Source organism: Rhinolophus sinicus, linkage group LG06 (assembly GCF_036562045.2).
Source record: "Rhinolophus sinicus isolate RSC01 linkage group LG06, ASM3656204v1, whole genome shotgun sequence".
Lineage (NCBI taxonomy): Eukaryota > Metazoa > Chordata > Mammalia > Chiroptera > Rhinolophidae > Rhinolophus > Rhinolophus sinicus.
In genome coordinates this window covers 116,227,291-116,251,690 of record NC_133756.1, presented here as the reverse complement: position 1 = coordinate 116,251,690, position 24,400 = coordinate 116,227,291, and the positions used below count along the sequence as shown (strand labels likewise).

The 24,400-nt window shown below is 38.9% G+C and overlaps 1 protein-coding gene, 1 long non-coding RNA gene and 1 pseudogene across 9 annotated transcripts in view; 2 read left to right on the top strand and 1 right to left on the bottom strand.

The window, feature by feature from the left end:
• Positions 1 to 11,748, top strand: part of LOC141572216 (uncharacterized) — a 19,807-nt gene extending 8,059 nt beyond the window's left edge. The window contains exons 1-3 of one of the 2 annotated variants that reach the window (XR_012497467.1): positions 1,939 to 2,050; positions 4,810 to 4,975; positions 11,514 to 11,748. This is a non-coding gene — a long non-coding RNA (uncharacterized LOC141572216). Of the gene's footprint in view, positions 1 to 1,938; positions 2,051 to 4,809; positions 4,976 to 11,513 lie in introns of those variants that run through there. The other variant, XR_012497468.1, reaches the window with a different exon arrangement.
• On the bottom strand, positions 4,388 to 24,400 carry ALG8 (ALG8 alpha-1,3-glucosyltransferase). 7 transcript variants are annotated; one of them, XM_019726388.2, is made up of 13 exons: positions 24,242 to 24,400; positions 20,927 to 21,005; positions 19,852 to 20,045; positions 17,775 to 17,884; positions 16,719 to 16,786; positions 13,027 to 13,153; positions 12,667 to 12,770; positions 11,744 to 11,864; positions 9,502 to 9,641; positions 8,102 to 8,241; positions 6,727 to 6,824; positions 6,344 to 6,416; positions 4,388 to 5,015 (listed from the first exon to the last, which is right to left on the bottom strand). In XM_019726388.2, exons 1-13 carry the CDS (start codon positions 24,334 to 24,336, stop codon positions 4,784 to 4,786), a joined length of 1,581 nt encoding a protein of 526 aa, XP_019581947.2. In that variant the 5' UTR covers positions 24,337 to 24,400; the 3' UTR covers positions 4,388 to 4,783. The 7 variants fall into 7 exon arrangements, 6 of the variants coding, with proteins under 6 accessions (XP_019581947.2, XP_074191814.1, XP_074191812.1 ...); XM_074335713.1 differs by having other exon boundaries at positions 8,102 to 8,207; positions 9,502 to 9,600; XM_074335711.1 differs by having other exon boundaries at positions 24,277 to 24,395.
• Positions 16,052 to 16,712, top strand: LOC141572215 (U6 snRNA-associated Sm-like protein LSm3 pseudogene; annotated as a pseudogene).

Here is a 24,400-nt window from a genome sequence, read left to right as displayed (position 1 = left end):
AGCACCATATCCGATCCATTTCCAACTCCTGTCAATTCTAACTCCAAATCCATCCACTTCTTCATCACACTGCTACCACTCTTTTTCCAAACACCATAATCTTGTACCCAGGTAATTCTCCACAGAATAACTGGAGTGATTTTTTTTTGGAAAATTTATACCGACCTCCAAGTAAGGTAAGAAATCTAATAGAAAAAGTGGCAAAGAACATAAACAGTTTTCAGAAGGGAAAATACAAATGGCTCTCAAACATATGAAAAGACTCTAATCTTGCTCATAAGAGAAATGCAAATGAAAATTTCTCTGAGATATCATTGGCAAAGACCTAAAATACTGATGACACACTAAGCTAGCAAGTTTATGGGGGAACAGGCATCATACATTGCCTGTGGAACAAACAGGCATTAGACACTGCCTGTGGAACATGACCAATTTGGCAGCAATTTACCAACATTATAAATGCACATAGCCTTCAACCTGAAAATTCCACTTCTAGAAATTTAATGTGCAACCCTGGTACATGGGCAGAATGAAATATTGTCATTCACTGCATTATTCATACTGGCAAACATGCTGGAAAAAACTTGAGGAAACTTGTTAAATAAATTATGGTCCATATATATACATGGATATTATAATGGACAGACTCCAAAATGGTCCCCAATCATCTCTGCCTACTGGTACTCATGCATAGTGTAATCCCACCCCTCCAGTGTGGTTGGGACATGTGACTTCCTTCTAATATAGACTATGGCAAAGGTTACAAGATGTCACTTCCCTGATTACATTACATAATAAATTTGTCTTACTAGCTGACTCTCCCTTGCTGACTTTGATGAAGCCAGCTGCTAAGTTGTGAGTTACTCCATGGAGAGGCCCACATGGCAAGGAGTTTAGGGTGACTTCCATCTGTCAGCAAGAAACGGAGGCCCTCAGTCCTACAACCCATAAAGAAACAAATTCTACCAATGATCATGTGAGTGTGGGAACAGAGCCTTCCCTAGTTGAACCTTGAGATGAGAACACAGCTCCACCCAATAGGAACTCAGTGAATTTTTTTTGAAGCAGGATTAAACGAAGTAATGCCTAGCACAGTACTTGACACATAGTAAGCGCTCAGCAGAAGAGGACACAATTTGGGGTTTGCCCTTTGGGATCACTTGAAGGGCTGTCCTATAAATGGGAGCACAACTTCATTATATATTGCTCCAGAGACCAACTGGTAAAAGTCAGAGGAAGTAAAATATTAATTCAGCATTACAAGCCCTAAGAAAAGCTGCACAGATTGGGGTGTGGGTGTTGCATTATGATGTGGTGAACACATCCACATTGCCTAATCAGCTCTCTGTTCTGTCAGGAAAACTGTAAAAAATAAAACTGCCGAATGCTCTTCTGAGAGTCTTTTTAGGATTCCATGATTCTGTACCTCAGTATATTATGGGTCCTGTCCTTTTCAAAGTTGTCTTATATGTACAGGTAGATTGCTGTTATTTCTGACTCATGAGTGGAAAAAAAATAGTACATTTATTGCCTTTTCTATAAAATGGGGATGCTGAATATGAGAGTTCATTGTGAGAAACTAATGGCCATATTGATTCAAGTTTTTGAGGTTTATGAAATTGTTCTAATCTCAGCTGCCATTAGCACAGCAGCATGTTTCTTTGGAGCACAAAAAAGGGGATAGATGGGTCAAGATTTTTTTTTACCCCAATCATGGTGGAAATGTAATTTTATCAAAATACTGAAGAGCACATCTTTTTCAAAGGTCATGTTTTTTCCCTCCCACCAACTGCAAACTGAAGCTGCATGGACTATACATAGGGGACAATTCTGATACTGAAGTGCTTCCTTCACCAAGAGTAAGTCTCCAGGTGGATGTCAATAAGGAAGAACTATACCAGCGTTGGGCTGGGAAGATAGGACACTTTCCTCGTAGTTCCCTCCCAGATCTGATTCTCTCTCTCTACTTAGGGAAAGACAGTGATCAAGAATGCCAGTCCCCTCCCACTTTTACCTTGTGAGATTTTCGTACACTGTACATAAATAACAGGTAAAAAAAAAAAGTTTATGTATCTTATTTAAATTTTGATAGTAACCTTAGCTTGTTCTTAATTTTAGATTTCAAAACATTTTGAAACACTTTATTTAGTAATTGCTGAAACCTAGAAATTTGTTGTTGAAAACCACCCATATCTCTGTGAAGTTGAAATCCATGAATACAAACCATCGTGCTTGAGAGTCCTGGGCTCTCGGCAGAAGTCTGGGTTCTCGTCTGTGTTGGTACCAACAAGCTATTCGTCAGTCTCTGGAGCCATTTCACTCCTGGCCATATAAGGACTTGAATCGCTTTAAACAAAAACTTGTATGAAACCTAATATATGAAACAGATTAAAGCATATTTGCTTTGGTGGAAAAGGTGACAGGGCCTGTAGCCTCTAAGGCAACTCTCGAGAACCTCCAGGGCTCTCTGCAGAACATTCTGGAAATCTCTGTACCAGGTGAGCTTTTCCAGTTCTCACGTCACATCACTTTCACAGTCACCACCTACAAAGCGTAATTAAATTTGGCCTTGTTGAGATGTATCCACATTCATCTTCTAATTTTCTTTTTTGGCTTGCACCCCAATTGGCAAAGATGTGAAGAACTGCACTGGCCCCTTGTGTTAATGCCGGTACTAGTAAACATTTAGATTTTAATCCTGGCCTGTGTAGTATGGTTTATCCAATGGTGCCAAAAACAGGAGCTATCAAAACAAGTGTGGTCTCTGCTGTCAAACTGGGGAAGACAGATAAACAAGTATTACAACCGTGAGTGGTAGGAGTAGACCCTCGGCAGGCATGGGAGCACATGGTGTGGGAACTCAATTCTGGGGGAAGGGGAGAAGGTAGAGGGAGAGGAAGATTCATAAAGACATCAAATGATATTTATTCAACACTTAATATGTGTCAGGCAGGGTTCTAAATCTTTTGTGATTATTTTAGAGAGGAGGACAGCGAGGCAAAAAATGGTTAAGTAACTTGGCTACAGATGAAAAAAATCATGGAGGCAGGATTTAAAAATCAGGCTATTTGACTCCAGGGACTCTATTTTTTTTTTTTAATTTTATTGGGGAACAGTGTGTTTCTCCATGGCCCATCAGCTCCATGTCGTTGTCCTTCAATCTACTCTGTTTCCCTGAAAATAAGACCTAGCCAGACAATCAGCTGTAATGCGTCTTTTGGAGCAAAAATTAATGTAAGACCTGGTCTTATATTAAAATAAGACCCAGTATTATATTATATATTATATACAACCCGGTATAGTAAAATAAGACCGGGTCTTATATTAATGTTTGCTCCATAAGATGCATTAGAACTGATGGTCTGGCTAAGTCTTATTTTCAGGGAAACACATTAGTTGTGGAGGGCGCAGCTCAGCTCCAAGTCCAGTTGCTGTTTTCAATTTTTAGTTGCAGGGGTGCAGCCCAACATCCCATGTGGGAATTGAACTGGAAACCTTGTTCAGAGTTTGTACTCTAACCAACCAAGCCATCCAGCTGTCCCCCCCAGGGTCCCTATTCTTAATCACTACGTTGTACTATCTTTATATTCATAGATATAGTAGCAGTTAAGTTGAATCTTGAAGTACAAACAATTATGACGGTAGAAAAATCAGCACAGGAAGCGGCATGAAAGAAAGCAGAGGTACAAAACAGCATGGCCCAGTAATCTGAAGTCGTTAGGACAACTGGAACACAGGGTGAGGAAAATAGCTTGAGGGGCTGTGCTTCCCTTCCTCTTTGGCAAAATCCCCATCTTTATTTCTGCAATGAGACTCAAAAGAAGTCTGGGAAAATAGAGTGAATTTAAGAGATGGGGTAGCTGGATTAGCATCCTAGGACGCCAGTGACCTGGAATGTCTCTGATCTAAGGGGGATGATGGGTAAACTGTGTGAAAATTCCTGGTGTCATCTGAATAAATGTTGGCTGAATTTGAACGTGACGCAGTTACTAGGCAAACTGGGGTCCTGGAGACAAAGTGTGTATGAAGTACTCTTAAGGAAGGGAGAGGACAAGGCCAGGCTGCTAAAACCACTTCACGTTTGCTCATACGAGGAAAGTTGGAGAAATGGCAGCCTTATCAAAATTGCAGTGATAGCTGTTCGAATGAATTGTACAAGATGGCCTTAACTAAATGCAAGAGGAGATGGTTTACAATCTCTGCTGACAGGCCAAACATTCATTAAATATTCCCCCTAGCTTTGTGAGTATGGTCATTGTAGAATTTCAATGCGGGGGGGGGGGGGGGGTGAGTCTCCTGGAACAAGGTGTACAGAATGGGGACAGTACACATCTGCTTGTGTGCATGCCAATAGGAAAATATAAGAGCTGGTAATGATCCAAAAAAGTTCTGTACAGAAATACAAAATGGCATTTTATTTATAGTTCCCTTAGCACGATTCTGGTTGTGCTTCGTAGCCTGACAAGGATTGTCACAGGCTACAAGTAATCACGCTGCTCAGCAGACGCCCTGCTTGCCTGGAGCAAGCGCAGCAGTCGGAATGACTTGACAACTTTAACAGGGGTAGGCAAGATTTGTTTCAAATGTGTTTCACTGCTTACGGAGGACAAGTGGCTTCTCACCATGGTGACAATCAGGTTGCTAGGCTGGGCAAGGCCAAGTTTGGAAGAATGGTCCTCAAACAGATCTACTGCAATGAATGGTTCATGCTACCAGCAACTTCAAGTTCTGATTAATTTCCCATGAAATAATTGCTTGGAATGCATCCAAGCAGTTCCTTTATTCATTGCTTCTTTGTCTTGCCAACAGGAGGGTCAGTCAATACTGAAACATACAGTTTGAACCAAGCATATGTGATGCCCACTGCACAATACACTGAGGTCAGGAACAAAGGGATAAAGGAGTACGTCAGCTTCCAGGAGGTGAAAGGGAATACAAATTCACAGAAGACTTCCAGAGGCCCCAGGCCAAGGAGGTAAAACGTTTCCATCCAATTAAAAAGGGGTTTTTCTTTTCTGAAGAAAAAAGGGGGGAGAAAAGTCTGATTTTAGATGAGTCATTCTGGTTTTGCCAACAGTTCTCAGCTAAAGCTTCCCATCTGCACTGTCTTGACGTGAAGTGCAGCCAAAGCCAGAGTCAAAAGAGTGCATTAAATTTCACATGTAGCAAAAAAATGATAATGATATACCATTACATCGTCTTAACCACCCAAATTTACCCAATCATCATCTACCTATGCTGTCACTTAGCTGAGGCTGATGAGAGAGAATTAGTTATGCATTTGGAAGAGGAAAGAGGGCTGGATGCTGTGATATTGGAATAAGAATACGGCAAACAATATCTAATTTTGGTTTTGGTAAAATAACATAAAATTTGCTATTTTATTTTAACCATTTTTAAGTATACAATTCAATAGCATTGATTATATTGACAATGTTGTACAACCATCACCACTATCCATTTTCAAAACATTTCATCACCCCAAACAGAATCTCTGGAAACATTAAGCAATAATAATTCCCCATCCCCCCACCCCTGTCCCCATAAATGCTAATCTACTTTCTGTCTCTACGAATTTGCCAATTCTAGGTATTTTATGTAAGCGGAATCATAAAATATCGGTCCTTTAGTGCCTGGCTTATTTCACTTAGCCTAAGTTTTCAATGTTCATCCATGTTGAAGCACATATGAGAACTTCATCCCTTTCTGGCTGAATAATATTCCATTATACAGATATACCATTCATTTGATGGACAGTGGGTTGTTTCCACCTTTGGAGACTGTGATTAAAGCTGTAATGAACACTGGTGTACAAGTATGTGTTTGAATACCTGTTTTCAATTCTTTTGGGTATATACATAAAAGTGGGATTCCTGGGTCACATGTTTATAATTGAGTTTTAATATAATTAAATATATGAAGTTTTATGAACACAATCAGATATGCCATAAGCAGGCTTTTAAAAATTATACAGACAACATTAAAGTTCAGAAAAAACCCATTCTACCCACAATTCTAAGATAGGTTAGAATTTTTACATATTTGGTTTTATGCATCTGTATTTATGTGGTTTTACTCATAATGCATATTTTACATTCTATTTTTAGTTCTCATATAAGGTTTTAATTTAAGCTAGGTAGTCCCTCCTCAAATATTCCCCCAAACTAAAAACATGACCTATGTTGTCACGTCAGTGATGGGATTATGGGTAATTTCTCTATTTTTTGTAATGTTATTGTATTTTTGTAATGTATTTTTTAAAATTTTAACAGACTTATAGAGTATTTAGGAGTAAACCTTTCACAAGAGTAAATATAATTTTAAATGTACTTTTTTGGATTACCTGAATAGAGTCTTCAGTGAGGAAATACTATAGATGGTAAACAGTAACATGAGTAAGATTTTAATGGGAAGCTCTGTTAAAAGGAGAAAAAAACATACAGATAATTTAGTTGATAAGAGAAAGGTTTATGATACTGAAGGCGATATAAACACACTGACACAGCTATATAGTGCTAGTCATACTTTTTGAGCTTAATTATGCATTTTTGTGACATCTAAAGATACTGAGAATTAGGGACAAAATTGGAGGTTTTACTTAAGAAAATGGATGAACTCTCTCCTTTGAAGAGATTTTAAGGTTGTTTAAATCAGATAGTATTGATCTCTAGGCCTTGATGAAAAGGGCATGGCAATCAAATCTCTCTCTAAAAAGAGGATGTTTACCTGGTGCAGTGAAGAGCAGAGGGAAGAGGGAGTAATGTCCTGTTGTGGTCAGAATCAGAAAAATCGAAGCATCTCCTGCTTTTCCCACAGACAGAAGGCTAAAAATAAAAATTCTAATAATAATTCCTTAAAACACAAATGAAAATGACACTTGCAAATAGCTGGAATAAATTACATCTATTATTACTTCTAGAACTGGCTTAAGCATAATACAACACACTTATCTTTGCTACAAATCCAGTTCAGTTGAGAATATGAATGTTTTCATGGGAAACTTTAAGCAACTGATAGAAGAATGTACCATACTGAACTGAGGAATATTCAAAAAAGAACCTGGCTTCCCTGAGTAACTGTGTTCTCCAAAGAAAGGGATATTGTGGCACTGGGAGCTGCCTAGCGATGGAAGCCAGGGAAACAGGACCTGGAGTTTAATTTCCAATTCTACAGCTCTTCTCTTAGACAATGCCCTGCACCTGCTGGTGTTCAGCAAGAATTCTAACTAAAGATAGTCGAAGTTTTCCTCCAGTTTTTTAATTTGGAAACTCCAAGTTGCTCATGAACCCACATAAGCTATAGACTGTCCTCACAAATTTACTTAATGTTCTTTCAGAGCTTAAACGATTTCTCTTAGGACTTAAGACAAATCTCAAGGAAAAAAGGGCTAATTCTATTACCATCTATCTATCTATTGGGTTTCAATTATATATAAAATGGACACTAATGCATTTAAAATGCTTCGTTAGCAAGGCACAGTAAGAAGATCATCCTAAGATTCAGGTTTAAGTCCTATCTCTGCTACTTGCTGGCTGTGTGACTTTGAATAAGTCATTTAAACTCTCTGAGGCCCAGTTTCTGCAGATGTTAAGACACGGGATGATATTCATTTTTATCCTAATTATCTTAAAGGTTGTTGTGAGGCTAAAAAGAAAATCCCCAAAATAATAGTTCTGAAAAGTCTGAATGCTGTACCTATCTTAGGTATTATTCCATAACAGACTCAATCCTTCCCTTAACAACTTCACAAGGAACTGTGGGACCTTATTTTCATAGATGTGACGACACCAAAGCCCATGCCTTTTTCACACTATGCTGCCACTCAATCTGCAGACCTAAAACCTGATGTCATGGTGTTTAATCACTACAGTACCCCTTCCCAAAAAATTCAGGAACAATATGCACAATTTAGCATACCTCAGAACCTTCACAGGTGGAGGGTCCCAAGTTAAGCAACCCTGACCTGTCCTGTCCTAGTATAAATCTGTTCCTGTACATTTTTGCCTATCCGACTGAACATGTCAAGGAGGGACAGTTCAAATAGAAAACAATAGTATCATTGTGAAATATGCCAGAAATGCTGATGGAACTCTCTGCTTACCTCATTGGGAGAACTGCTAGGAGTATGGCTTTCTCATGGACGTGCCACCCAAACATGAAGGAGCTCAAGGCACAAAGAATTAGACATCGGAGAAAGCCTCTGGACCCTTGGGGTTTAAACCAAAGACAGAAAACAGAGGGCTAGAAACAATAGGCAAAAATAAAACTTCAGTATCATTTAAAATAGGCATTACAGAAACACTGTTCAGGTGAACACAATTTGTATCATCTCTGAAAAACAGTAGGTCTTTGACTATTCTCCATGAAACTGGAATAATTCGTCACTTGGTGAATAGTCCACCAAAATGTAACATAAAAACAACTACTCAGGAAAATAAAGGCATTCAGATACATATATTTAATTCATCAAAATTAATAATAAGGGATAATTAAACTCTAGGATATCCAGTATAACACCTTATTACATCTTCATAATTAGTTAATAGTCCTGAACCTATTAGGTCAAACCACAAAAGTTCATAGATATTTTGGGGCTAATAATAAATTAGACTTTATCATATTGATAAACACTTAGCTTCGTGGGCTGGAGGGTAACTTATAATCAAACTATGGCCTTCCATAAGTAGCTTACAAGTCTGAGGCGCTAGAAAAAGTTTTTATCTCAGTCATGTGAACAAGTAGGCTACAGAACTTAATTACCTCCCAGTGCTGCCATGTATTAAATGGGGTCAGGTGTCTTGACATTAGGCTTGATCATTTAGAAACCAAAATTAAAGCTGAGTGTAATTACAGGTAGAATTGAAGTATTTATATTGAATTCTACTAAAATTATATCATGGAGTTGAGGGCATGATGATAACATAAAAACAACAGAAATAAAGCCTCTAAGAGCATCTGATTCATATCAGATTCTTACCTGATGCTCAAACAGAAATTGCTGACTTGCTCTTCATCATGGAGACAAACTATTAACATCTATGCAGTTTAGACAAAGTTGGATTTTTGGTCAGTTAGCCATGGATGAAAGCAATGACAAAAATCTGGATGTCCCTACTCCAAACGTCTTTCTCTTTCTCCACTCTTCCCTGGGCTTTTCTTTTTCCTCATCCCAGGGGAAACAGATGGTCTAACAGCCACTGGTGAGAACCTCTCTCATGGAGGCTTACCTATTAGGTTGGTGCAAAAGTAACTGCGGTTTAAAAGGTGAAAAATAATTGCAAAAACCGCAATTACTTGTGCACCAACTTAACAGTAATCCTTCCTTACGGTTCATATTCAAAGTTACTCTAAGAATTGCTAAGAAATGCCTCAAACTGCAGCAGGGTTACAGCCATGGAACTTATCCTATGGTTGAAAAAACTTGAAAGTTGAAATTCAATTAGTCACACAAAAGAAAAGCAGAGCAAACTCACGAAATGAGTACCGTGTGTGAGTTCTTACCAAGATGGCAATCAGAGTGCAGATGAGGGTGGCCAAGGGAGTCACGGAGGGAAGGACTGTGTGTTGGAACTGCTGAACCAAACCACTTGTCATTGCGGCCTTAGGAATCTTGCTGGGATCAAGCAGTTTCCATTTTACACCTACAGAGTTAATAGACATTTCATTTTGCTTTGTTTTGATAAACGGCACACCACATTTTACCCATCAATTCCTTGGGGAAAAAAACAAGCTACTAAATCTTAAGACTGCTTCAAGGTCAAGATTTCGATAACTCAATTCTGCACTCGTCTACTTAAAATGCTGCTGGTCTTGAGATTATGCTATGTAAAGCAGCTGTCCGTATTGGAACAAGAAACCTGTGCAGATTGCTGGGAACCTTGCTGGCAGGCAGCATGAACAGGAATCTACTCACATCTGAAATACAGGTCTGACCACGTCACACTCCAGCTCTGAATCCTTCACCACCTCCAGGACAAAGTCCCTATCGCTAAGCATGGCATACAGTGTCTTCCATGCTCTAGACCCTTCCTACCTCGCCAGCCTTATCTTCTCCACTTTGTTAAATGTGACTTGGCCACAATGAACTAACATCCACTCTCCACACTTATGTCCCTTTGTATAGGCTACTCCCTTTGCTAGAATGGCCTACTCGCTTTGCGAAGTTAGCTCCTAATTCACTTACTCATCTGACAACTCCTAAATCAAGAAGCAGAGCTGATTTGCTTGTGGGCCAGGTCTACCGTGTATGTGTCTCTATCTAGTGTTTACCACACTGCACTGTAACTGTTTACATACTCATTTCGTCGGTTATGGGGGGTTCCTTAAAGGCAGGAATGATGAGTAATGCATGCCTATCCCCAGCTCATTGGAGTTCAAGAAATACTTATTAAATGAACCAAGTCTGAAGATGCAAGCCCCATCCCAAAAAAGCGAATAGGACATCAGGGACAGTCTGAGCACCTACAAAGCCCTGTCTAATAACACTGAAAATCAGTGGAATGTGGGAAAGGTATAAGCTACCAAAGTATTTTCTATTCATTCACCTCTTCCCCTTTCCTTCAGTTTACTGATTCTCTCTTAAAGCTAATAACCATCACCCTGAAAAACAGTTGCCTAATCTGCCACCAACACTTCATGTAAGACATCTTTGAGAAGACAGATACACAAAGTAAGTCAGCAGTTTCCTGACTCCGACAAGGAAATGGCCCTTGTACCTCATGCCATACTGGTTGTTTAAAGCTTTTTGAAATATAAAAGTTAAGAAACTACTTTTTAAGAATGCCGTGTACACCAAAGCTGGATTCACAGTGTGTGAGGGATAATACCAAATTATGATGTCCTACAAGTACATATCAAAAATAGTAATGGCAGCTACCATGCATTAAGCATCTACCATGTGCCAAGGGATTTACAGCCATTACTTTTAGACCCTGAGGCACACAGAGATGGAGTAACTTGCCCAAATTCACCAACTAATAGGTGGCAGAATTGAACCCAGTTCTGTCTGGTTCTAAAGCCCCTGTTACTGACAGCCTAGCATTTCATTATTGTTGCATTTGTTTCTCGCTGCATAGGAATGGGTCAGGTACTATTATCTCCTTATTATGGCGAGGAAATCAAGACTAGCGGAATCAAATGACTTGCCCAGTACCACATAGCCAGCAATTTATGCAGGGGGCCCTCCAACCAAGTCATCAGACCCTAGATCAGGAGTTGGTAAACTCTAGGCCGAGGGACAAATCCAGCCTGTGACCTGTTTTTGCATGGTCCTCAAGCTAAGAATGGTTTTTACATTGTAAACCAATGTAAACCAACCAACCAACCACCTATGTGGCCTGCAAAGCCTACAATATTTCCTATCGGGCCCATTACAGAAAAAGTTTGCGTACCCTTGTCTCGATCCTGCCATTTCCTTAAAATTACTTAAAAGTAGGGGTGACTACTGAATAACGTTTTACTTAAGGCAAAAATTACCTTTTAAAAGTGTCTAAATATTTTATTTTTTCCCTAAGGAAAGGATCAACAACTTCATTGCCACCAAGAGCTTTTATAAGGAATGCAGTCTGCTTCCTGCACTGAAGCGTCAGGCCCTACACCACTCCCCCGTTCATTCTGAAAGCTGCAACGCAAGGCTGGAGAACAAACAGTTCAACCTCATTCAAAACACAAAGCAGGTTTTTCCATTTCTCAATGTGAATGGTCCTTTCAATATTCAGTCTAAGTAAGAAAGCTTGCTACATACCGATGACAGACAGCACTTTGTCCAAAGCATTGTACAAAGCCCAGAAGTTTGGAGCCCAATATGCATGGCAGAGGCCCCGCTTGAAAGGGAAGAGTCGGGAAAAGACTTGAGGCAGTTGGTTCTGTTGAAAAGAGATTAAACAGCGATCAATCTTTCCCAAATTCAACAAGAGAAGTGGGGTAATGTCTATGGCAGAGTGTGTAGAAAGTATGAGGTCTGAGTTCCAGTCTTTGTTCCTTCAAGTAAGTCCTTGTGTGATCCCAAGCAGTTCACAGAACCTCTTTTGTCTAATCTTCTCATCTGTCCAGCAGGACAAGATATATGATGCAAGGACTTTGAACACGAGTCCAATACTATTATAAGTATACTAATGGAAGAATTTATAAGGTGCAAAGGAGAACACAGACTGCAGCTATCCAAGTCCACCAAAGGGAAGGCGACAGCAGGCAAGACTTGACACAGATGCAGTGCTTCCCAGTTTTAGCAGGAAATAAAATTAGTTGAATTCAGGGTGAGAGAAGAAGGGGAAAAAAGAAAATATTTGTTGAACATCACGAACATGCAGGCACTCTAGAATGTTTGCTTTCAGTGAATGACTGTGAAAAGTGCCTCGAGTATTGATTTTGGGATTACAAATAAATTTTAGCAAGTAGGCAAACTAGCAAATACAAAATCTGCAAATAATGACGATGGACTCATAGTGTAGTGTATGCGACATACCGTTAAACATATAAATATACACATGTGCATATGTAAATATGCACAGAAATGACTGAAAGAATACTATGCCACTATCTTTGGAGAGTCATACTGGGGAGGCATAAGAAAGGAGTAGTTTTGCTTATTTTATACATTCTTGGTTTTATTATTTTTTCTAAACAACGGCAACAAACAACATTACTTTATAAAAAATAAAGGCTTACCAAGGCTAGGAAAGGACCCAACGAAAGAGCAGAAACTAGAAAAACAATCAGTCCCAGGGAAATAAGGCGGACAAAGCTGAAACTGTTCCATCGGACGGACCCATCTATAGAAAAGGAACATAATCATTAATCAGGAGCACGGAAAACCATAACTTGTACCATGTGCTAAAATGAGAAGGCTTCCGACAGTACAGCAATCTTTATGATGTGGCAAGGGCAAAGAAAAGTCAGAATGGGTAAAGGGGCTATAGGATCAATAGCTGAGAGATATCTGTGGTGCCTCCTAAGACCCTCTCACCAAGCAAGCCACCAAGTCAAGAAAAAAATGAAGAAGCTTTTGCTATTATCACTAAAACTTGCCTGGTTTATTTGCAGTGAAACAGTAAGATCGTAGCAGATATGTACCATAAGCTGGTGCTACGTACAGGTAAATGTGCTTGAAATGTAGGAGAACAGCAAAGAGAAAGGCTCCTTCCATATGTCTTTTCTAGATTTAAGAGAGAAATAATACTTTAAAATTTAGGGTAAATTAAATGCAGTGATGTAGTATCCTGGATTGGATCCTGGAACAGAAAAAGGACATGAGAGGAAAAACTGGTGAAATCTGAATGGACCAAGTTGGTTTCTTAGTCTTGATGAACACACCAGTTAAATAAGATGGCGACATTAGGGGAAAGTAGGTAAGGGGTATAGGAATTTTGGACTATCTTTGCAAGTTTTCTGTAACTCTAAAATTGTTTAAATAAATAAAATTTATTACACAATAAAAAATACGAGAGACTGGTGGCACAACAATGTGAATAAACTTAACATTATGGAACTGTACACTTAAAACTGGTTTTAAAGTGGTAAATTTTGTTATGTGTAGTTTACCACAATTAAAAAAAATACATATCTTAAAAGATATATTCTGAAATATTTAATGAAATACGATGTCTGAGATGTGTTTCAAAATAATCCTGTGTGCAGAGCTAGCCTGGGGGCTCAGGCGGTTAGAGCTCCATGCTCCTAACTCCGAAGGCTGCCGGTTCGATTCCCACATAGGCCAGTGGGCTCTCAACTACAAGGTTGCCAGTTCAATTCTCGAATCCCGCAAGGGATGGTGGGCTCCATCCCCTGCAACTAAGATTGAACACGGCACCTTGAGCTGAGCTGCCTCCCGGATGGCTCAGTTGGTTGGAGTGTGTCCTCTCAACCACAAGGCTGCCAGTTCAATTCCTCGAGTCCCGCAAGGGATGGTGGGCTGCGCCCCCTGCAACTATAAACGGCAAATGGACCTAGAGCTGAGCTGCGCCCTCCACAACTAAGACTGAAAGGACAACAACTTGACTTGGAAAAAAGTCCTGGAAGTACACACTGTTCCCCAATAAAGTCCTGGTTCCCCTTCCCCAATAAAATCTTAAAAAAAAAAAAAATCCTGTGTGTGTATATGTGTGTGTGTGGGTAGAACACTATACTAATTTCTCTTCTTTTGTAAATGATTTAAGTTTTTCTATACTAAAAAGTTTTAAAAATTCAGGCAAATACTCTACATGCAATATAAGGAGAACATAGGCAAGTGATTCCATCTAGCTTTTATACTGAGTCTAGCAGGTTCATACATTCATTATTTCAACAAATATTTATTAAGTACTAAGCTTGATGTTGACGTACAAGGATATGTCACCTTAACAACACACTACAAATTCTCCCTAAGGAACTTGAATCCAGAGAATTCAATTATGCTCACCCCCTTACAGTTTTACAATAGCTGGAGTTGATTTCTGGAGAGGAGCTGGGAACAAGAGTATGAATTAATCCATATGAAGCTACGCTACCAAATTACTTAAATCTTATATTACAGATCAGGTAACATATAGTATTATCGGGCTGAAGGCATTACGTATAATACTTGATCCTAACAAACCCCCTAGGAGATCTAAAGGTATTCTGATTAAAACAAACAAAAAAACTGAGCTGACTATAACTAAAGAAGTCTGCATTCTACCTACCTCACAGGAATTTTGAAAGGATCAAATGAGATAATGTTCCTGGGGTTCAGCAAGGGAAACTGTCAAAGGGACCATGAAAGGTCGGGTTCCTTCTCTCACTGTCTCATCAGGTGTGATCTAGAATAGATGAGTTGGGAATGATAAAGAAAAAGAATGAAATGTTTCCAGATTTCTCTTCACGAATTTTATAACTTATTTAAGATTCAGGGAAGGTCTAGCTGGTTCTGTAGCTAAACTTTATTTATTCAACCATTATATTCTGAGTAGTATATGGCTTTTTATGGTTAAATATCCAGACATTTATAGTTGATAAAGAACTTTTAAACAGATTATCAAATGTAATCTTTCCAAAGTCCCTGTGAGATCGGTAGCCCCATTTTACACACACAAGTGTAAAAAGGGGTAAATGTCATTTTACGGATGAGAAAACTAAAGCTGAGAGGGTTAAATGACTTCCGTTGGGCTAATGCTTCCCAAACCTGATGGTTCATCAAAATTCCCTGAAGATTACTAAACCACAATCCCAGAGATTCTGATTTAGTGTACAGAGGAGTGGCATAGAAATCTGAATTTTTGATTTCCTCCTCTATAAAAAGGAGAATAATAATTGTAACAACCTCACAGAATAGCTGCAAAGTTTACTTAATGTTATACATAATATACCTAATCTGATGCAGCCAGTGCATTTGACTAACCCGTTGGAGTCACACAGCACATTAGCGTTAGTCAGGATTTCAATCCAGGTCTGATTTCAAATCCCATACTTTCTGTTACACTATGTACTACATGCTTCTGATGGTAAAGCCTCACCATCCTAGTTAGTATTACATTATAAAAACTGAAGATTTCAGGGCCAGCCCGGTGGCTCAGGCGGTTGGAGCTCCATGCTCCTAACTCCGAAGGCTGCCGGTTCGATTCCCACATGGGCCAGTGGGCTCTCAACCACAAGGTTGCCAGTTCGACTCCCGCAAGGGATGGTGGGCTGCGCCCCCTGCAACTAGCAACGGCAACTGGACCTGGAGCTGAGCTGCGCCCTCCACAAGACTGAAAGGACAACAACTTGAAGCTGAACAGCGCACCCTCCACAACTAAGATTGAAAGGACAACTTGATTTGGAAAAAAAAAAAAAGTCCTGAAGTACACACTCTTCCGCAATAAAGTCCTGTTCCCCTTCCCCAATAAAATCTAAAAAAAAAAACCCAAAAAACCTGAAGATTTCATTCCTGGATAAATGATCCCACCCAAATGTAGAAATTCAAGTTTATTTCCGTACTGCCACACTCTAACAAGCTTTTAGGGTACAATTTTTGTCATTTGTAAAATGAAGAAAATTATTATCAAAAGGTGGAATTTGTGAGAAATAGTCTATAAAAGTTGTCTATAGGTTTTGAAACATGGCAGACAACGTGGACCAGCAACAAACTACCAAACCCATAGAAGAGCGCTTGGTCTCATCGGGCTTAGCCTGGATGAGCGAATGTGACAATGAGAAATGACAAACAGCTTCGAGGTAAATTACATGTTTATGATCAACACTTATATACGATACTGGCGGATGTGGAAGAAACTTGACTACCATGGAAATGGATGAAGAAACATATGAAGAGATACGTAAAACAACAAAATGGAATATTCTGATGCTCTTTGTGTGAGGAGATGGTGTTGAACTAGGTGCCCTTCTACTGGGAGTTGGCTGAAACAAAGAATTTATCCTGTATGGAAAATAAGAGACTTTGTATGATTGCCTCTTTAAATGTAGAAGATATTAAAAAAAACCTGTGCAAATTTTGATACTAAGAAATGACCAAGGATTTTTATACTCCTGAAATGAGTTGATTTGCAGATAACTTACAAATTAAGTAAATGGCATTTTTATTTTTCTCCAACCCTTTCAATAAATGTGATCACCAAGGTGCAAAAAAAAAAAAAAAAAGTTATTTATATCACTTGGCAACTCAAAACAGTTGGTGAAATAAATTTTACCCATTTACTATACTATTGCCTTAACAAGCTAAAAACAAACTTAAAGTGAAATATCTAATTAGCCTATTTTGTGTTTACCTGAAGTAATCGTGCAATGGAGAGTAGCATTAATCCAAATAAAAAACCGTTGTACTGGAAATGAATATCTGGATTTAGGTCAAGGAAAGACAACCAAAGGATACCAAATTCATAATGAACTGCGCCAACAGATTGAGATTAAAAATTGCAAATGTTTTATTAACAGGTAAATTAAACATAAAAATATTACTACATAGTTTGGACTTCTTATCAATGTATTTTCTATAAATAGCCAAATCCCGGACAAACTCTTAAATTAAGAAGAAAACCAGAAAACTTACCCATGTTTTTTCTACCCTAAAGATACAGCAGCTAAAGGGCAAAATGGTTTTTGTTTGGTTGGTTTTTTAGAATTAGGGACGAGAAAGGAAGGGAGCTAACAGCTACTGAAGGCCAATGGCATGCAGCACTTCACTGTTTATAGTACATATACAATCTTATTTATTAAGCTTCACAATGAGCCTGTGAGGTAGCTTGAGCTCCGAGACATTAATCTACTCATGGCCTAAACCTACTGCAATAACGTCATTAAGATTTGAGTCCAGGTCAAACAGAAATCAAAGTCTGGGTGTTTTCCTCCATGCCAGGCTACCCCTATGAAAACTGTAAAAATTAGGCTTCTATTAGTAGGATTTTAGAACTTTGCCTATTACCATGGGGCAAGCCAAGATGGCAGACAAGCATGAGGGCCTGCCTATTCCCATATGCAACACTGTGATGTACCCTTTCCTATAAAAGGCTTTTAGAATAATGTGTTGTAAAACTATTTAAGATATACATATTAATCTACAGAGTTAACAAATCCCAATATATTGCTTTACTGTGTGTTTAACTGGTTCTCACATATTATCACTAACTTTTCAGAGACAAAGTAACCTAACAACCAGTCTGGTAAAAGTAGTCAGAGACCACAGTTTGGGTAAGCCACTAACCTACCCCACAGACATTTTTCAAAAGCAGCTCATGTTTCAGAATTGTCATAATAGAAAAGATTCATTTTATACTTAATATATATCAGAATAAGTAAGGGAATGGTATATAAAATGTCAAGGATACGGTCCACAATTAACAACCCGAAGTTCCACAGCAGTAACACTGATAGAATAAACTTTGGCTTCTCTGTAAGTTCTTTACCTGCTTTTTTCCCATCAATGCATTTACAGCACCTACATTGAAACACAGGAAAGAATCAAAAACAACTTGGATCTTCATTAGCACATCACAATATTTCTACAGAGTGATACACGCTGGTACACTTTATTAGCCTGCCTGATAAAACTGTCCATGCCATTCTTGATTGCTTTAAAAGGCGGTAGCAGAAACAACCACCTCAGGGCTGGTTCAGTGTCTCTCAGCCATGCTAATTTAAAACCAAGTCTTTACATTTATTAAAATTACAAGTAAAAAACAGCCTCCCAAAACCCAAAAGTAAGGATTTTGAAAATTGAGAGGGCACATACTATTTCAGTCAGTCCTTCAGAGTTAAAAATGCAGACCAGAAAGGTGTAGCACTCGAAATTATACATCATACCAGTCATATTCAGAATAGAGCTGTGAGAGTTGGGAGAGGGTGGCGGGGGGTGGGTTGGGGGAGAGAGAATAGGGCCACAAACTTGCAGCTTCTGATTGTCCAAATAATTTTAAAAACTCTATGTTAAAATGTATGTTCTTTAAAGGCACAGATATATTAATAAGTGACAGTATCAGCTGAACCTATTTTTATTTTATGAAAACCATATTCAGACACAAAAGAGGCTGAAATAATATGCAGCAAAATGTTGATAGTGGTAGCTATAAATGAAGGAGAATGGGTCATTTTTACTTTGTGTGTGCTTTTCTGTTTTCCAAAAATGCATTATTCTACAATTTAAAAAAAAAAAAAATGTGTTTCATTCGAATACTGGCATATTCTAAAATCAAAGAAATCTAAAACACAAAATAGACACAATAAAGATGTAATTCAAGAACAGCAAAAAGTGCCTGCTTTTCCCTAAGGAGCCTCAGTTTCCTCCAAAATAGAGATAGTAACTTTACAGGGTAATTGAGAAAATTAAGTTACTACTTTATACCAGTGGTTGGTTCTGGGAACTGGCACAAGGATTTCAACCATTTTTATCTTAACCGCCCTCTCTATATTCATTGCAGATGGACTTGAATTCTACTCCCTTTCTCTGCCTGTACGTATTTTCCCTGGGAGCTTCAATTTAAACATACTGAGTTAAAAGGAGTGCATTACCAATCACCTTTCCTTCCAACTCTTAAAAAGGTCATAAATAGATTGAAAGTTAGGGTGCCAAACAGGAGTGACTCCATAAGAATGAGGAGGGGTTAAAACACTATCAAAAGACTCTTTCATGAATGGGGCAAGGGTTCAATCTACAGGGCCTCATACACAGAAATGATCCATTTATGACAAGGGTCATTGAATGGACACCAGTTACTGCTCTGTCACAATCATCTCATCAAGCTTAAGTATTATAAAAGGATAGAAATCAACATTAACTGAGATGAGAGCATACTACTTGGAAGCCACTGTGCAAAATATTTTAATTGAGAAATAAAAGATGCAAAACATAAAGTTATAAAATATGAACGTAACTCAAAATTAGTGAAGTCTTCATGAAGGAAAGAATTCAGAGACAACAACTAAACGCACTCAATAAGATTTCTTCAGTTTACTAGGCTGGAAACCCCACTCGTGGTTAGCACAATGCATCTGTGCGTGAGTATGTGTATGCTGTATGCATGTGTGTGTATCCCAAAGAAGAGGGTAGATGGCAGAATCCTCGGGGACCTGCTGCCAGGAAGGAAAGAGAAGCACGTGGAGCCATTTGGGCAGGATAAATGGTCCTGGAACTCTACTTGGGACAACTTTCACAACACTCAGTCTCTTGTTCTACCTCTGCCTTGTAACCCCACCTTCTCCCTCATTTTCTTCCACAAGATTCAGCTAGACAGCTTACTGCATGTGATGGCTCACTGTGCAGTTTAAACACAACACAGTTTTGGACTGTTCTAACATTTGCTATCATATGAACTTTGTTTCTCCCAAATGAGGAACAAGTTAATATTATTTAATACTGTATAACATTTCCTTAACACCTTCTACACAAAAGGACATTCTCAGACTTACTCGTGCACGGCATACACAAAGAGTGCATCTGTAAAGATGACGGAAAATCTCTGGAAAAGTAAGGTCTTTGAACTGGCATAATTCAGATTATGGACATTCAGCATCTCTTGATCAAAATGTTTGGCAACATGTGACAGGGCATACTCAAACCATGCGAAAAAGGGGGGGTAATCCAAGGTCCACTCTGAAGTTGCCTGTGATAAGAATTAAAGACAGAATATATCATAAGTAACTGAATAAACAAAGAGTGTGTGAAGATTTGCTGGTTTTTAAAAAACACATGAAGTGAAACTGCATTTAAAATACATCATAAATAGAACAATTTCTCTGTTGACCCAAAACCTGTATTTAATATGGTCTTTAATTTCCTTAAATCGACTCAATTATACTTCACAGGAAATTAATCTGAAATCTTATAATAAAAATAAACTTGATTGTGACATAGTTCCATTTATCTAAATACAAAAAGGGAGCTATGGCATAACCAATGATTCACTAGCTTGGGTTCAAATTCTGTCTTAGAGACTCAATTTCCCTATTTGTAAAATGAGTATCATATATTATTTAGTAATTCATATCAGAAATAAACACATGATTTTTATAAATAGTAATTGAACGGTTTGTGTATTACCAGATGCCTACTCATCACATTTGATTATTCCTTCCTCATAAATCACAAAATATTAGGGAAAGAAAGGATCTTAGAAATAATTCATTCCAAATCCTCATGTGCCAGATGAGAAACTAAGGCTCAGAGAGATGAAATATACTTTCTATGCTATGGCAGAGCCAGGCCTAGAACCCAATTTTTCCTGTTTCCTAATCAAATGTTCTTCCAAAAAGGGTGTGGCAAATATTATAATTCCCAATTTACAGTTTAGGAAACTTATTTTGAAATAAAGGGGTTCCCTAATAGTGCCAAAGGGCAGAACTGAGGAAAGAATACACTTTTTATAAAGATTTATTTGACCCGTGATCACCTGGAAAACTGTTTTAATATCAATAATGCTTTATGATTTCACACATCTTAAAAAAACACACACAAAAAAACAAAAAGGTGCAAATTAAAACTTACCTCATAATACCACTGTGATATTGGCAAACTGTGAGTGATAGCAAGCCAGTTTCGGTGTACTTCAAAATCTGTGGAATGGCTATTTGTAACAATCAGATAAATAAAATGAGATTTTATAACATTTATTAGTTTCACATTTCTAACATTATGCTTTTAAATGGACCAACATCCCCAGTCACAACTCATTATCTTATAAAGACACAATACGTATTAACAAAATCCTGCAACACCTCACTTATCTGAAGGCCAGACCTCCTGGAAAAGTTGGGAAAACTACGAGGGTAAAGCAACTTGGAGTTATCTAAAGGGCTGACCAAATGCCCATACTTTTTCTTAAGGGAGGTCCTCAGGCTGTTGTTCAGAGGTGACTTCTCTTATTCATTATCTGGTAAAGGCCTCACAGAAGCTGGATGAATCTTCACTGATAAGTAGGAGTTTATCAGACAGCAAAGGTGGGAAAAGGTTCCTGCCCTGCCTTTCCCAAGTCTCCAAATTCTCCATTTACTGTTCCCCTCCCCACTCACTATATATAAATATAGTCAAACATCTCTCCTGTAGGGGCGGAAAACTGTTCCCTTCTAACCTTCTAGGTCCTGCGGCTGGTCTAAGAATTAAATTGACCAAAGACAGATTAACAGGAGAAAAGTAAAAGCTAATTTTAATTACTTAGGTATGTAGAGGAGCCCCAAAAGCTATGAAAGAGATAAGGCATTCAAAGGCACCAGATGATAGAGGCTTATATACCACCCTGAGCTAAGGAAAGGGATAGGGGTCTGGGTCTTCAAAGGAGGGAAGGTAATTCATGGGAAGGTGAGAAGAGCAAATGTTTGGTAAACATAGGTTGCCTTGCCTCGAAGGTGAAAAAGTAATGTCTGGTAATGTCTGTCTCTTTCTGATACAGGCCCCCTTTCTAAATTCCCTTACAAAAGGGTAACTTCTATTCCGTTTTCAGATCTTCTGTTGTGACTTCAGTTTCTCAAAATAATCAGTCGAAAATAATCCTGATGGCAAAGAGGCATATTTTGGAGTGGTATGTTCTACCTTTCTCACCTCTTTAGTAGAATTTTCTTGTTTGTACACTGCTGTACCTTCCCTTCTTGTCTAGAACAGCACTTGACACATGGATGGACTCAATACATCCTTGTTGAATTTACCACTTACCAAAGTCAACAATGAGTTCCACAGCAAAACCCGATTTACACTTTCCAGTGTTTTATTCACCTTTCTGCAGTGACAACTCTCTTGAGTTTCCTAGCCAACTCCTATGTCTCTTTCATTGCTTTCCATTCCAGTATTCATCAAAGTGATGAATATTGATGAGTAAGGGTCACTGTTCCCCTAGGTTCAATTCTTGGTTCTCTTTATGGAACTTCATGGACAATCTTATTCACACTTATTGCTTCCACTGTCAACTGTATAATGATGACCCCCCAAATCTCAGTATATAACCTTGGTCTCTTTCCTGAGTTCTACAAACAGACATCTCCAACTTGCTGCTGACAAGGTCACTGGAATTTCCTGAAGAGTCCTCAAAAATCACTATTCAAAACTGATACAATGACCTAGCAATTCCATTTCTAGGTGTGTGCATATATCCAATAAAATGCATACATATGTTTACCAAAAGACATGTACTGGATGTGTCTTCAGGCCTCCGATTATGTCATTTCCTCAGAGACTTTCTGGACACCCACTCTAAAGTAAGTCCCCTGTCTTAGTCCCCTTATAGGATCCCATTCTTTTCCTTCATAACGCTTAACACAAGTATAATTATGTAATTAAATATTTGCATTGATTTACATTTTAGAACTATTATCTTTACTAAACTATAACCTTTATAGGGTTAGGGACCATATCCATTTTGTCTTCCCCTCTAGTGCTTAGCCACAGTAATTGGTACACAATAAAGCAAGTTAGCAATCAATTTGTTGAATATATTTGCATTTATCCTTATAGCATCCATCTCACATCCCAGGGGTTTCCAATTCGAGAGGCAGAGTATTAACTACCACTATATATATTCTTAATCCTGGACCAGTATTAAGAGTAGTATTCAAAATAACAGCCCTCCCTGAAGACACAGGTGATGAAAGTAAGAAACATCAGCTTACATGCAAAACAACCTAGTTAAAAAAAAAATCCCTTCTACTCTGATTTAAAAGGGAAGTTCCTACGTTTTAGATTTTTCCAATTTGCTTTTAAAATGTTGTTTTTCATTTGCTTTAAGTTGGCAGAAAATCCAACTGATCAACCTCTTCTTTTTCCAAGTTCCTATAAGTCATTTTGCTGAACCTACACATACATTTCATTGCTTATATAATTACATATACACATCAGTATGGATGTACATTCTACACACACAACTCTTCCCTACTCAACAGGAGGTCACCAACAACTTGAACCAAAGAATACCAATAAACCAAACCCTAAAACAGAGAAGGGGAGTAGGGGGACCTAGAAGGAAGGGAGAAAAGAAATGACGGAAAAAGTCAAGGGACAAGAATTAGGAAGGAAGAACAGAAGATGGAAGCTAATATTGATACATATTGAGTACCCCTTGTGTACACATTACCACTTGGCTTCCTGACTGGCTTCCACGTTTTCAACCTTGGCCCTGCACCCATTTTTCACACTGCAGCCTAACCCTGTGTGATCTGAACACTGTCTACCTCATCCTGTGCCACTCACCTCCTCACTGCTCTTGAGCCACAATGACCACTTTCTATTAAAAAAATACTGAGTTCTTTCCTACCACAGGGCCTTTGCACTTGCTCTTTCCTATGCCTGAACTGCTTTTCACATTGCTTATTCTTTTTCATCCTTCGGATTTTAAGTCAAACATCACCTCTTAAAAGAGGAGTAACGCATTGCCAAGTAGTCACTTTCTGTTTCTTTTATTGATTTTGGCACAATCTGAAACTTTCCTCTTTATCTATCTACCTCACCAACTCCACCGATGCAAGGACGGGAAATGTCTCTCTCTCCACTGCATCTCCAGGGCTTAGAAAAGTGCCCAGCTCAGCAGACAGCTGACAAACACCAGCTGAATGAGTAGTGTAGATGGCTATTCTTAATCTGTATATTAAGGATGAGGACCCAGAACCCAGCCCTCCAGAACTATGATCTAGTGTTTTTTTTCAGGTCAAGTAACAATCAGTCGGTGGAACGGATGCTTAGCAAAGGCGGAGCGGCAACTACACAACTTCCAAGTTCCCTTCCCTTCTCAATCACACCCGGGGGCATCCACGCTTCTCTCTCCCGTCCTGACCGACTGCAGACCTCCCCGCCCAGCCCCCGGCCGTGCGAATCCCTTACTAGGTGGGGATAAGAAGGCATTTGAGGAGAGTCACCCCGAGTACCAAAGCCGAAAACCAATTGCCACCACCCATCGCAATTCCGAGCGCCGCCATCGCCGCCGAGCCGCGCGTTTTCCACCAACTTGAGCCACATCCGGGCTCCCGCGCATGCGGGGAA